Source organism: Camelus ferus, chromosome 2 (assembly GCF_009834535.1).
Source record: "Camelus ferus isolate YT-003-E chromosome 2, BCGSAC_Cfer_1.0, whole genome shotgun sequence".
Classification (NCBI taxonomy): Eukaryota; Metazoa; Chordata; class Mammalia; order Artiodactyla; family Camelidae; genus Camelus; species Camelus ferus.
The window spans coordinates 74,689,919-74,704,750 of record NC_045697.1 but is presented as its reverse complement, the minus strand read 5'-3'; the positions used below and the strand labels follow the sequence as shown (position 1 = coordinate 74,704,750).

Below are 14,832 nucleotides of genomic sequence, written 5' to 3'. Positions count from 1 at the left end.
CAACTCCCAGAGGCAACCACTCTTCTAATTTTTTCACCTTAGATTAGTTTTGCTTATTCTAACACTGTATATAATTAGAATTGTACAGTATGTACCATTTTGTGTAATTATTCTTTCACTCACCCTAATGTTTCTGAGAGTAATCTATGTGGTTTCATGTATTCTAACTCATTCCTTTTTACTATTGAGGTGTATTACATTTTATGAATATGCCATGGTTTGTTTAGCAATTGTCTGTTCATGAACTCCTGGTATATTTCCAGGTTGACTATTATAACAAGTTGCTGTGAATGTTCTTGTATGTCTATTTTGTAGGCAAATGTTTTCATATCCCTCGGTATGTATGTAGCAGTAGAATTGATGACTTATATATGTATGAGTGTGTCCTTAATATGGTTATTGCTTTTTGAGAAACCTTTGCCTCCTTCCCAGTCATGAAGATATTCTCATGTTTTCCTCTAGAAGCATTATAGTTTTAGATTTTATGGTGGATCTTTGATCTTTCTCAATGTAGTATTTGTATATGGTGTTCAAGTTCAGCTTTTGCCAATAGTTCCAGCTCTACTTGTTTAAAAGATTTTTCTTTTGCCATTGGATTGCTTTAGTGTTTCATTGAAAATTAAAAGGTCATGTGAGTGTGGGTTTGTTTCTGGCCTTCTATTTTGTTTCATTTATCTATATTTCTGTCCTTATGCCAGGACCACACTGTCTTAATTACTCTAGCTTAAAGTCAGGAAATATAAATTTCCCAACTTTGTTCTTTTGTTTCAAGATTGCTTTAGCTATCCTTGGTTGTTTGCATTTCCACATAAACTTTATAATAAGCTTTTCAGTCTCTAAAAATGTCTTTTGATATTCTGATTGGGATTGCATTACATCTACAGACCAATCTGGGAACAACTAACAGCTTAATATTGAGTCTTCCAATAAATGAATATGTTGCTTCTTTCCAAATTTTAAGTGTTCTTTAATTTCTTTCAGCAATATTTTGTAGTTTACAATGTCATGTTCTTGCTCTTTTGCTGTCTTTATTCCTAAGTATCTTATGCTTTGATGTGATTATAGATAAAATTGTTTTATTTTCCAGTTGTTTGTTGGCTAGTAGGTAAAAATGCAAGCAATGTAGGCATCTAGTGTTAAAATAAAATGAAATGAAATAGGTCAAGAAAAATAAATCTAAGGAGTAAAGATAAGAAAGAGGAGGAAGAAGAGAAGGAAGAATACAAAGGGGAGGAAGGAAGAGGAGGAGGAGGAAGAGGTGGAAATTATTTCTATTCAATGACGGTATAGTTGTTTATGTAGAAAATTTTAAGGAATCTAAAAAAGGACTCTTTAAGTTAATATGTGAATTCAGTAAAGTCACAGGAAACAAGGCCAGTATAAAAATATCACCCATAAGGTGTTAGAATATGTTGCTCTCTTAGCAGTAAATCACCTAAACTGCTTAGCATCTAACTTTTTTCTTAAGTGTATTAGAGTAAATCTTCCTCTTGGAAGATCAAGTGATCCAGTGAGGTAGAAAGTGATTATTTAATATAGTCTTCAAATGGCATTAAGGCGTAGAGCAGATTCGCCAGCTCCTAGTCCCTAGAACTTAGACATGAAACTGTTTTAGGTAGACAGGTTATCAGAAATCACCAAATTGGGTTCTTGTGCGCAGCAAAGGTGACTTGGCAATTTCTGTCTAGTGGTCGTCTGAGATGAGATAGTTGGAAAACCAAGATAGCCAATGTTTTTGAGGATAGTAAATACTTCTTTAATGTTTTATCCAAAGACAGAGATTTTTAACTGAATGGAAGGTGATCCTGTCTTTGCATGGATGTGGGTTGCAGCCATGATTCCTAGCAGGGTAGGAACTTTTTTAAGAGAGCAAGATTGGATCTGATCAATTGCTTGAACATGTACTTGATTTGAGCTCCAGTCTACAGCAAAATAAAACATGGGAGAAATTATCTTTGTTTGAAAACAAAACTGAGAGTGGAAGTTGTCAAATGTCCTTCTCTATCATACAATAAGCCAAATATATCCCCCATAAAATTTTAAACTTTGAGCAAATCTGCAAGGGTGAACTGGTCAAAATTGCAAAACTATCCCCCAGATACCTAAAAGAGTTAACTTGTCGAAAGGTGTTCTTTAAAATTATTCATCTGGATGTCACTATACTCTCCAAAACGATTTCAGTTTTTGGCATAATTAAAGGTTAAGAGTTCTTTCAAACAATAATTGGCCAAAATTTCTTGAAGCTGTTTCTAGATGGAGAGTTATATCATCAGTGTGTAAAAGGACCTCTCTCTATAATGTCAGCAGTCATGCAACTAGTTCACCAAAATGCTATTCAGGCTAAGAATGGGGGCACTATCCTTGGCTTTTTGTCTTTTTCTCTCAAAACAGATTTTTGCCCTGACAGAGCAGGCTATTTTTGCTTATTCTTAATCTTATGATAGTATTTCCCTAAAGACTTTTTGAGGAATGTTAAAAACTGTGAGATAATATTTTTGTTTAGTTTGGCACATAAGTAATTATTGTCTATGGTGTCAAAAGCAGGTAACATGTCAAAACATCTATCAAAAATTTATTAACAGAAACTGACTTTAACAGACACTAATTAAGACAATAGTCAGTAGCGTTTAGTTATAACTTTTCCTTTTGTCTTTTAAATATAAGTGTTAAAAATATGTCAATAATTAATGGGCAGAAATTTTCAGAAGCTTTTTATCTAAATGAGCTCTCTGTACATTTTTAAATAGGATATACTATACATTTGGTATATACTGAGGAAATGATATGTATGTATATGGAGTTAAATAAGTTAACATTAACAGCACTTTTAAGAGCTTTGGGACATTATTTAAGTGGGGAACTTTAAAATTTAAAACATTTAATCATATTAATAAACAGAAGGAATAGAAAAAGGAAGAGACACTATGTATTAAACACATATCATATTCTAGTTACTTTGCTATGTGCTTTTCATATGTAACTTTAAAGTTATTAGGCCTAGTTAGTGAATGATCTAAGGTTTACAGAATAAGTGTCTACTAAAGTCAGGAACCATGACCACAGTATAGCACAAGAAGTGAACTGTGTCTCTAAAAGGCCTCATCTCACAGTGGCATTTCTTAGAGCAACAGTACTCCAGTATCTGCCTTTGTGACAGGTGCTGTTCAAAAAGCACAGTCTTTTGAGAGAATGAGCTGCTTTAAATTTCTGAGTGCAGTGAGTCCTATCCACTAATTATCAGACTATCTTAATGGCTCTGTGGGGATTTCTTTATTATCTGGCATTTTTATAAAGCTGGAAACCAGAGAACCGAATCCTTTCTCTTTGACAGCCAAAGAAGCAAGCAAAACTGGTTTCATTATGACAAAAATCTGTTGGTATACTCATGGCAAAATGGGTTCTCTTATAAGATAGAGTGGAGAAATGAAAACTGCATATACAACAAAAGAATATACATGGGGTTCATGATTTCTTATTCTATCTTGGCCTTCTCAGCCATATATTTCAAATACTTTCTTTCTTATAGGAGCACGATGATGTAGTTTACATCATACACCTCTTGTAAATATTCAAAAATGCTATATTGTAATTGTTTATTACATTCATAATCCATGATGATCTCCTCTTATGAGTAAAGGCTTTTTCTTACTCTCTCTTCTAAAGCATACTGAAATGAATGTGATCTCCCTTGCATCATTGTATTATGATACTGTGATTCTAGCTGAAGGTTAAGAGAAATAGAGCTGACTCATTCAGGTGACCTGGCTAAGGAAGCAGGAGCTATGTGGATAAGCAATGCTCCCTAGATTCTACATTAGGTTTGAGGACAAAGCCCTGGCTATTAAAGTGTTATGTCGTCTTGTTCTGCTTTCTCTATGATGTCTCATAGGAATTTTACAAGGCCAATAAAATAATTAAGAATAAATTTTGATTATTTTTGGATTCTTTAATCAAAATAGGATTACTGTATCACCTCAACTTCTATTAAATAGAATAGGAAATTTTCATCAATCATATTTCTTCTAATTTGCTTAAGACAGACCAACACAGCATTGAACTGAACATTTCATTTTGACAAACTTTTGTTTGTAGTATGCTATCATGCAGACATTTTACTGCACAAGTGCATAAAAGGCAGGCCATCTCCTATTCACTGTCATGATGGTTTGTGTTTAAGGTGAAAGATTGCCTTAAAAATGTAAACTGTTGGTCCACACAAACAATGTGAATTAGTCTCAAATAAAAATCCTGAATAGTAGCAGAAATATGTTCAGTATTTGTTCACACAGTAATGTGTAAAGAAATTTAAGTTTAATTAAAAAAAAAACTCTGGAATGAACTAGGGTACAGATCCAACCAAATATGAACCATCATCAGTTCTATCTATCTTAGAGAAAAGTAACAGCTTTATGTCATCCAAAATGCTGCCAGGTCATGGGAAGTGGAACTTATTACCCAGTGTGTTTGCACTGCCAGTATCAGTAACTCTGGTGTAAGAAATATTTGTGGAGTTTGCATGCAAGGATAGTAAAGCTTCTTGGGAGAAGAAAACCTTGATGGCTCAGAAATGTACCCAACTCACTCTGAGATTTTTCAATCCTGCTTAACAAATGGTGGTTTTATTCTCACAGAGAAAAAAGAAAATCATTCTTCTGATTTCATTGTGTCATGAAAATAATTGGAGAGTCTAGTTTAGTCTTTGTTAATATTTTATAGAAATATGTGCATATGTAATAGTGACAAAATGGTACTATGTAGTTTCTTATAAAGACCCTGGGGTTTTTTTGGTTTTTCTGGTTTTTTTGTTTGTTTGTTTTTTTTTGTTTTTGAGGAAGACTTAGACTCTTTGTTTTGTTTTGCTTTTAAGATGGTCAGCATTCTATGTAGGGCCAATAATGGCTCATTGGTCTACATATAGCCCTGTTTGGTGTTATATTTCCCACTTTATAAATTTGCAAACTGAGGCAGAGTGAAATTGGAACATTCTCCAAGCATAGCAAATCAGTGACAGAGTCTCCTGGCTTTACATCTGAACCTCAAACCACTAGACTATGCTTTCCATATGTATTTTGATCTTATCAAATTAATTTTCTGCTGAGAAAGGAAAGTTATATAGTATTCAAGTTGGAAAGTTAATTTCCCAATTTATTGTATCCCATTGAGAATTAATCACATTCCAAATTTAGAGCTTTCAACTTTGGTTTTTTTTGGAGTGAGAGTTGAATTGTGAAATATGTCTAGTCTCACAACTTATGAACAACTTATGGACAGATGGACTGATTTTTTCTTTTAGACCTATCACAAAATAATCTTTAAGTAAGCAGTTAATCATTGTGACTTCCTTTTCAAAACATCTGAATCTGAGGCAAATTAATTCTTAAATTTAGTATAGATAGATATCCTTTTAGGCTAAAACACGTGTGCCAGTAATGAAATGAGTTATTTCCTTTTTCAATTCCAAAAGCTTTCCTGTTTTCTTTTTCCTTTAGAAAAAATTTCTCTGATATTAAATATTGTGATATTTTTAACAAAGTATCAAAAGGCAAAGAACCTTAAGGACATTAACTCCCACTGAAAATACTCCCCTCCAAATTCTGTATTTATAAACCAGTGAATCATTAAAAGTTCTGTATTAGTTGAACTCTTTTGTCTTGAAGTTACAGAAGTAGAGTTAGGTTAAAGATAACACAGAGTTGTACAGTTGTTTTGTTATCTGAATGTTAATCATTAGTATTTTATTTTCCCACTCCATTTCTTAAATCACACAGTAGCTAGCTGTATTTTATCTGTGTTTCCTTGTTCTTAACATTTTACCTCAGGCTGATACCAAGTAAAGAGAGTTTTAGACCAAAAGGAAAATTTCTGTGGGAGTGATCAGGTTTTATAAGGTGGAAGAACATCTTGAACTCATAGAATCCAGAAATGTGTTTCCTCCTTTGGCTTGCTGACTATAAGGATATTTTGGCTTGTGGAAGGGCCCTTAGAAATATCATGGATTATGGATCTGAGGAAATAACATGTGTGGTTTTAGTTACCACCTATATATGAATTACTTCCAAATCTATCTCAGCAACCCTGACCTTTTATTCTCTTTCTTGAGACTCTATTTCTTGCAATCTGAATAACATCTCTTCTTGGAAACTTTGCAAATATTGAAAAGAACTGGTGGTTTGAGGCTGATAGGAATTTCTCCTCATTTTAATTTGTTTTTCAACATTTTTATTGGGGTATAATTGATATACAAGAAAACTGCAAATATTTAACGTATGCATTTAGTAAGTTTAGACATTGCATGTACCCATGAAACCATCACCACAATCAAGGGAATAGGCATATCCATCATCTCCAAAAGTTTCCTTGAATCCTTTTTATTTTTGTGTGTGATAAAAACACTTAACATGAGATCTACCCCTCTTAACAATTTTTAAATTATGCAATACAGTATTGTTAACCATAGGCACAATGTTGTTCAGCAGATCTCTAGAACTTAATCATCTTGCATAACTGAAACTTTATACCAGTTGAACAACTCCGATTTTCTTCTCTCCCCAGCCCCTGGTAACTACAGTTCTGTTCTCTGCTTCTATAAGTTTGACTGTTTTAAATACCTCATATGAATGGAATCATACAGTGTTTGTCCTTCTGTGTCTGGTTTATTTCACTTAGCATAATGACCAACAGGTTCATCTATGTTGTCACAAATGGCAGGACTTTCTTTGGTTTCTTAAGGCTAAATAGTATTCTGAGTAATATACACACATACACACACACACATATACCCCTCATTTTCTTTCTTCATCCATTGATGAACATTTGGGTTGTAAAAGAGAATCTTTTGGTATGTCTTAAATCTGACAGAATTAGTCCCCTTTGTTGACTTTTTTCCAGTGTTTTCTTATGTATTTTTGTATATTTATTATTCTTACCATACACACACAAAAAGGACATAAGGAAACTTGAAGGTGATGGATATGTCTGTTACCTTGATTATAGTGGTGGTTTCCTGAGAGTATGCATATGTCCAAACTCATCAAATTTTATGTTAAATATGTGCAGTTTTTTGTATATCAATTATACCTCAATAAAACTTTAAAAATAATAAAAACTCCTGAAAGATGCTTAAGTGGACTTGAGCAAACAGAAACACATCCTTTTCTCTTGTGTAGAAGAACTCGAATTCATAAAGGTGTTGTTTCCCCTAGATAATATGCAGATTTAATATGAACCCAACTCAAATACCAAATACTAACAAGTGTTTATTTGTTTTTTTGCACTAGAAAAATATTAGGAATCTGTCTTAACAACTCAGTCTAAGTTTTAGTTTTAGTCAGATATTAATAAGATTATCATATTACTCACCATACGGTGGTGCATTCTTCTTTCAGTAAATAAAAGACTAGAAAGAGAAGAGTATTTTCATCAAGTGAGGACTTTGGCGGGGGGGATAGCCATTGTGTTAACCTAAGCAGTTTTTTTTTCAATAAACTGAAGGATTATATGCTCTCTTATAAATGAAGTTAATACTGTTGCTCCATTGCTAGTATAATACACATTTCTGAGCTATTATTTCCTTAATGTTGATTAATTTAATCTTATTATCTGCACCCTTTTGCACCATGAATGGATATCACTGTGTACACTTACTGAACACCTATTATTTGATACATATTTGTTGAATACCTATCTTATAGGTACTATGATAGGCATAGGGATTCCATGTTGAATAAGCTTCAAGGTACTCAAGTACCACAGCCTCAAGGTACAGTGAGAGAGACAAACCTATACAGAAATTATTACCATGCGATTAATAAGCCTGCAGCTATGTACTGTCAATATAGAGGCATGCGGTCCTACCAGGGGTAGAGCCATTGGAAGAGAAGCCATTAAGGATCCTGGAAAAAAAACATTACTGAAGTGATAAAATAGATCTAGAATAAAGAAAGATGTCAAAAAAAAAAAAAAAAAAAAAAAGAGGCAGCTTGAGGTAACAGAAGAGGCTTAGAGAACAGGAGTCTCAAGTTCTCAGTGAGATTAGATAGCAGATCCTCAGGAGTGGGAAACAGAGAAGCATAGGAGACTGTAGTTGAAAATCAAGATGACTTGAGTGAGCAGAGGTTGAGCAATGTCTTGTGGCAAACTATCTGTATTTCAGGATATTGGCTGCAGTTTGATGAAATCTGTGGCAAGGAGCATGTGAAGCTAACGAAATCTTGTAGATATTAAAGCCATGATCTTGGCCTCAGTATGTTTTAATCAACTAAGCTAAACTGCTACAGATAAATGAATCAGAAGCACACAGTGTAAATTTTCTTTGAAATACATCTGGAAAGGGATAAACAAAAAATACTTGGTATTATCCTAACCTAATAGATTTGAAATTCATTAAGCCATGTTCAAAATCCAAATACAAACAAGATGACTCATGCCTAGAAATTGTCAACATTTGTTTTTGGTGGTGATGGTAGTAATGTTTTTCTTCTCTTTTAATTTTTAATCATCTGCTTTCCCAAGATTTATGATTTTTGTTCTCCCCAATGTAATAAATTCTGTTTTCTTTTCCTCTTAAAGCAGAGGAAAAGGGTAATTAATTATCATCTTCTAACTTAATTATTGAATTATAATTATATCAAATTTTTGTTGAATTCAACTTATTAAAATTATCAGTTTATGAATCTGTATTTTCAACTATATTGTAGGCTTCTTGATTTTAGAGATCAATTCTTCTTGGTTTCCATGAAGCCTAACAATACAGGGACCTGAAAACGTGCAGGTATCAAGCAGCTCATAGCCACTTAATTGATGAGTTTAAATATAAATGAAAGTATCTCAAAACCTTGCTTTATCAGAAATTATTAGTTGTATTGTTTTAGAAAGCTACTTTGGTCATGTCTATGTGTTTATAATCACCAAGAGTTCTTAGGCTCATTAAGCTTTTCAGAGTGTCAGGCACAATGGTAACAAAGTAAATGCTACCTTCCCAGTCTATGGGAGTAACAGTAGTAATTAGTAATTTCAAAAGAGAATGTTTTCTGACTTGGAGTTTAATTTATATTTTCCAGGTTAGTGATGGATTTCTCTATTAACAAGATTCTGACTTGGAAATTGTGTAGAATAAAATCCTGTGGTCCCTTCCAACTTTTTTTTTAAATTGTGTTTATCCCATTCTCTTTATCCTAGCTCTCCTTCTCAAGTCCATATTCAATTAAACTGTAACATACTATTGTTGGGCATATGATTTTTCCCTTTTTGTTGCATCATAATTACATTAGCTACTTCAAAATAATTTTTAAAAAGATTTCATAATCTAAGTTCTTGACAGTATTAAATATAGCTTTAAAAACAAACAAGTATACAAAATTCCATAAATACTGATTGTTTTTTTCTTCTCATTATAGAAAATAACATTATATTTTCTCTCCTTTCTACCTTGTATTTTAAAATAAATTAAAAAATTAAATCTTAAGAGCACAAAAGGGCAGAAAAGCAAATCTGATTTATTGTCTGATTTAAACTGAAGAGTACTGAGTTTCTTAAATGTAATTCACATATAGTGTCAAGTAATGGCTAAGAAAAGGTATATCATGAGCTTCAGCTTTATATGTTTGAATTTAAAAAAATTATTTCAGTGTAAATGCTCATTAGCTCAATAATAGCAAGAATGTGTTTTTTGATGTGCAAATATTTTCCAGTTATACCTTATAATCAATTAGCAAGAGCAAGTAGAGAAAGTAGAAGATGCAGTCTTCTGTTTTCATCTGTTTGAGAACTTATTTATGGAAAAGTCATTTTAAAGGTTTGGTTTTAGTTTCATGAGAGACAGCTTATTGAAATAGTGTGCAACTGAGGTCCTCTAGTGTCACAATTGAATACAGCATCAGCTTTAAAAGATTTTGTGAAAAGAGTGTGTGTGTGAAAAAGAGACAGAGACAGAGACAGAGACACAGAAAGAGAGAGATACAGAGAGAAGACAAGAGAGATTTACTTATGAGCAAATGAGCTTATGTTTTATTTGCTAGTTAATCTTAAGTTTTTAAGAGAGGAGGAATTTGAATTCTTTCATGGACACTTACATGTCAGTGCTATTGTAGTTATTTTAAAATTTAGATCTTTCCCTTTACATAGTTGGTTTATCTTTTGCAGATATTAATGAAAACTTTATTTATAAATTATACTTGTTTCACACATTTCTAATTTGCTCAAGACTGGCTATTGTGGCATTTTCATATGGAAGGAACTATTTGATAAAGAGAAATAGTTTACAGATCACTGTAAATAAGCATTCTTTATAAATAGTAACTTTTATTGTTTCTTTTTTACACACTTCATGGAGAATATTCACTTATTGCTTTATTAAAATATGACAGCCAGGAACTACCAGACACTTGAGGGAAAAAACAGTTTGAGAGAGCCAAAGGAGAAAAAAAAAAACTTACCCCAGAGGAAATGAAGATAACATATATTTTTTCAATTGTACATATACATGTGTACTTCTTTTTATTATTATTTATTATAATAGCATATAACATATTATATAGTAATATATAACATAAATATATATTTTACATGTATAATAATATATTAAATATATAATCTAACATAATTGTTATATTTATTAATATATAACAGTTTTATATATTATATAGTATACTAATATATAATATATGGTATAGTAATATTTAATATTGTTTATATATTTAATATACATATATTAAATTATATGTAATTGAGTCATTTTGCTGTACACCTGAAACTAACACAACATTGTAAATCAACTATACTTCAATTTTAAAAGATAACATACTTTTTTGTTTCCTGAATTAAAAGAATTCTGATAATTGTCTTTAGAGAGACTCAAAAGAATAATGTATTCATAACCAAAGAACAGGATCTATTGAAAAGGAACAGCTAGAGAACAGAACAGGAAATTTTGTAATTATCTCTATTCTTGGAAATTAAATAATAGAATAGAGCCAAGGCCGTGTTCATAGGAAATGAAAAGAAAGTTGATATAGAGAATAAATCCAATTTTCATCTGTCCCCTAAGAGTTCCAACTAAAAGATACAGTAGAAGGAGATAATAATCAAAGACATAATAAATCAACTTTTCCTTGTTAATGTTTTTGTGTTAATGGAACATGTGAGTCTTCAGATTAAAAGGGCACACCTGCTACTTACAAGCACAAATTCTCAAATGCCCACACTCTAGACATACTAGGCTAAAATTTTGTTAAGACTAAGGATAAAGTGAAAAAGAACCCTGCAAGCTTCCAGAAAGGAATAACAGGATATCTACAACAAAATTAGAATCAGACTGATATTAGACTTCTCACAATTAATGAAGAACACTTGAAGGCCACGGAGAAATTCTAAGTTTAAAGACAAGAATAACACATTTAAGACATGCCATGGTTTAAAATGTCTACTCCTCCTACCCTTATGAAAATTTTTCTCATGAATGTATTGTAGCTAAATAAAAAAGAAACACAAAAAGAATAATATGAGGTATAAAAAATGATGGTAGCTAATGATGATCTTCATGAATAGAGTTATAATTACAAAATTACGGTAGCCATTAAATCCTGATGGTAGACATTTTCTCTTGAGAGCTAGGGGTTAAGTGGCTTAGATTAGTATTTCCTTCTCTACTTAATTCAACAGTGAATTTTTACTAAATTTAATACAGCAATGTACCAATCACTTCCCATCTGTCTCAGAGTAAAAAGCAAAGGCTTTACAGTGGACTAGATGGCCCTACATGATCTGGCTTCTTGCTCTCTCTGTGACCTCATCTCCTACCAACCTTACCCTTTGCTCATTCTACTGCATGCACAGTGGCTTCACTGCGTTTTTGTCTTTGATTTAACTGCTGTACATTCACCCGGTTCAGGACTTTTACTGTGCCCTCTGAATCACACGTTTCCCAGAGAGGTGCATGGGTTTTTTTTCCACTTCCTTTAACTTTTTGCACAAATGTCACCTCAGTGAGGCCAGGCTTTCCTTGCTTGTACTATATATATATAATAGCAACCTGGTACCCCACATTCTCTCTTCTCTTCCCTAATTTTTCTCATTAGAGCTTAATTGCTGTATAGTCATATTATAAGTTTACTTGTTTATTTGCTTAGTCTTCAGGAAAGGAGTGAATGTTTCTTTTATCTCTTATAAAAATTTGATAATGTAAATATAGTATACACAATAAAAGTCAGAGAGTTGGAAAAGGGAAATGGGAAATATGTTAATTATATCATCTTGCATAGTGAAGAGTTAATTACATTAAGTAAAAGTCTAGCCACCAGAAGAAAACAGAAACTGCTAATAGTGGTTACTTCTGGAAGGTCAGACTAGGATGGGAGGAGAGGGAGATTTTAACTTTTCATCTCTGAGTCTTTCTTATGGTTTAATTTAGAGGAAGGAGTCATATAGTAATCATTATTTTAAAAAATTTTATTCAGCCTATTATTTAATGTCTGGTTTATTGAGATTAATTTACATACCTTAAAATTTACCCTTTTTTACTGTGTACAGTTTAGTCAGTTTGACGAACTCAGTCCTGTTAACTATCACCAAAATTAAGAATAGAACAATCCTATCAGGCAAGTTTTTCCCATTCTCCTTTGTAGTCAGAACACTCCCTCCACCTAAGCCCATGGCAATCAGTGATCTGTTATTCCATCTTTTTACTTTTAATTTACATCTTTTGTTTAATGTGGGTTCCTTGTCACCTGAATACAATTGAGTCTTAATTCTTACCAATCTGGCAATTCTTATCTTTTAACTGGTGAGTTTGGAGCATTTATATTTAATTTAATAATTGATATATCTGAATTAAAATTTGTTAATTAATTTCTAATTGTTTCATTTGTTCTTTGTTCTTTTTTCCTTTTATTCTGCCTGCTTTTAAGTTGAATACTTTTTTATAATTTCATCTTATTGTCACTGTTGGCTTGTTATTTATACTTTTTTATAAAAATTAATTTAGTGGTTACCAGAAGATACTAATTTTTTTTAAGTGTAGTTTAAAATGTTAAAAAAAAAAAGTAGAAAAGAGATCTATACCCAAAAGTTAATATTGGTGGTTGGGGGGATTGGATTTGAATTAGTCTCCCTTACTTTTCTGTATATTCTTCCTAACTTCCTATATGAATGATGTTTTATTTTTTAAAAACTGCAGAGGAAGAAAGAGACGAAGGTAGAGGGAGAAAGAGAAAGAAACTGGGGCTCCCTGTAGATGATGGCTTAAGAGAGAATAGGATTGGAAAGAGAAATGTGTGATAAATCATAAATTACTAGAGTTTGCTTTGTGGACTGATGTGGAAAGTAAGCTCGTGTCTATCTGCCATAAAATATATTGTAGCTCTTTTTCTTTTTAGGTATTTTGTCTGGAGCAAGATAGGTGGTTTTCATTGACTTAGTTCTGCCATATATTCTGAAACTGTCCTGATAATTTGGCAAAGCCAAACCTGCAGAAGGTCATTTGCACACCACCAAAATTAAACTCCCTTCCTAGAAGAACAAATGCTGCTATTAAATTAACCTTTAGGAAACTATAGGTTCTTTGTCAGATTAACTCTGTTGTAATCAGAAAATCAAAAATATGTGCAAGTAGATATTTTAGAAAATGTATAGCTTCTTTTTCTCTGAATAGAGGAGGAACAATAAAAATATAATTCTTTGAGTTTTATCACTGAACCTTGTTTTATTCTGTAAAGCAGGTTCTATATCTGCTTTATAATTGATCTATTAATCTGTGACTTTTTGTTTCCTTTTGTAGCTATTCAAAAGTTCTGTGCATAGCATTTGAGGTACTTCAGGGCCTACAGTATATGAACAAACATGGTATAGTACACCGGGCACTGTCTCCTCATAATATCCTTTTGGATATAAAGGTAATCATCAAATTATTCATTAAGTAATTTCTTTTTTAATTTCAGGTTGGATGCTACTGAAATCAGATCCACTCTATTAATCAGAGGGACTATAAAATTAGAATATGTTTTAATACTATTCATAATGAAAAGACTATATGAAATGTAATATAGTTGTGGTCAACAAAAAAAAGTAACTTTAAATTATATAAATCCATGTGTCTTTCACATGTGTTATTCTTTTTGTGTAAAACTCATTTTCTAATATCATGTTTTGTTTTTCCTTTCACACATTTTCTAAAAGATAAGCATTGTGGCTTCCCAGTCTACCCCTCTGAATTTCTTTTCATCTTAAGTAAGATTGTCTATTTACATAGAACATTTTTCTCATAGCACAACTGCAATGTATTTTCTCCATTTTATTCTTCTTTCCTACTTCCTTCTTTCTATTTTATTTCTCACTTATCTTCTTTATTTACCAGCTGTTCATACATAGCTTCTTTTTTTTAATTGGAGTACTGCTTCTCTGCTTGGAAATCTTTTAAGGGATTAATAAAAAGCTAGTCAACCCTGCTAAGAGAATTATGGATAGCAGGGTGATACTTTTTCAGAAATAATCATAATTTTATTCTTTTTTATGAGCATATAAAATAACTATGAGGATTTTTTTCTGGAAAATTATTTTCTGTATTAGTGGTATTATTCTTTTTCTCTGATTGTCTTCCAGACTTTCAATACACTCACCCTATAATATTAAAATATAAAGATAAGATGATTCTAATTAATTTCATGCTTATGGTAGTAAAGTATCTAACCAATCTGAATTGTTTTAGAATATAAATGTCTTATAATGCTGGGAAATAGTGTTCTTGAGGAAAAGAAAACAAACCAATTTTACAATTGACTTAATTTTTTTAATTCTTAAAATCTTAAAGGAAAAAAACAGGAGATTTAAGAAATTTATAAT

The 14,832-nt window shown here is 31.9% G+C and overlaps 1 protein-coding gene across 9 annotated transcripts in view; it reads left to right on the top strand.

Moving 5' to 3' along the window:
• The window catches only part of TBCK (TBC1 domain containing kinase), a 172,781-nt gene that overhangs the window by 25,195 nt on the left and 132,754 nt on the right, over positions 1-14,832 (top strand). For all 9 annotated transcript variants that reach the window (XM_014559202.2, XM_032461169.1, XM_032461172.1 and 6 more), the window contains one exon: positions 13,772-13,886. In XM_014559202.2, coding sequence (XP_014414688.1) covers positions 13,772-13,886 — 115 coding nt within the window. The remainder of the gene's footprint in view (positions 1-13,771; positions 13,887-14,832) is intronic.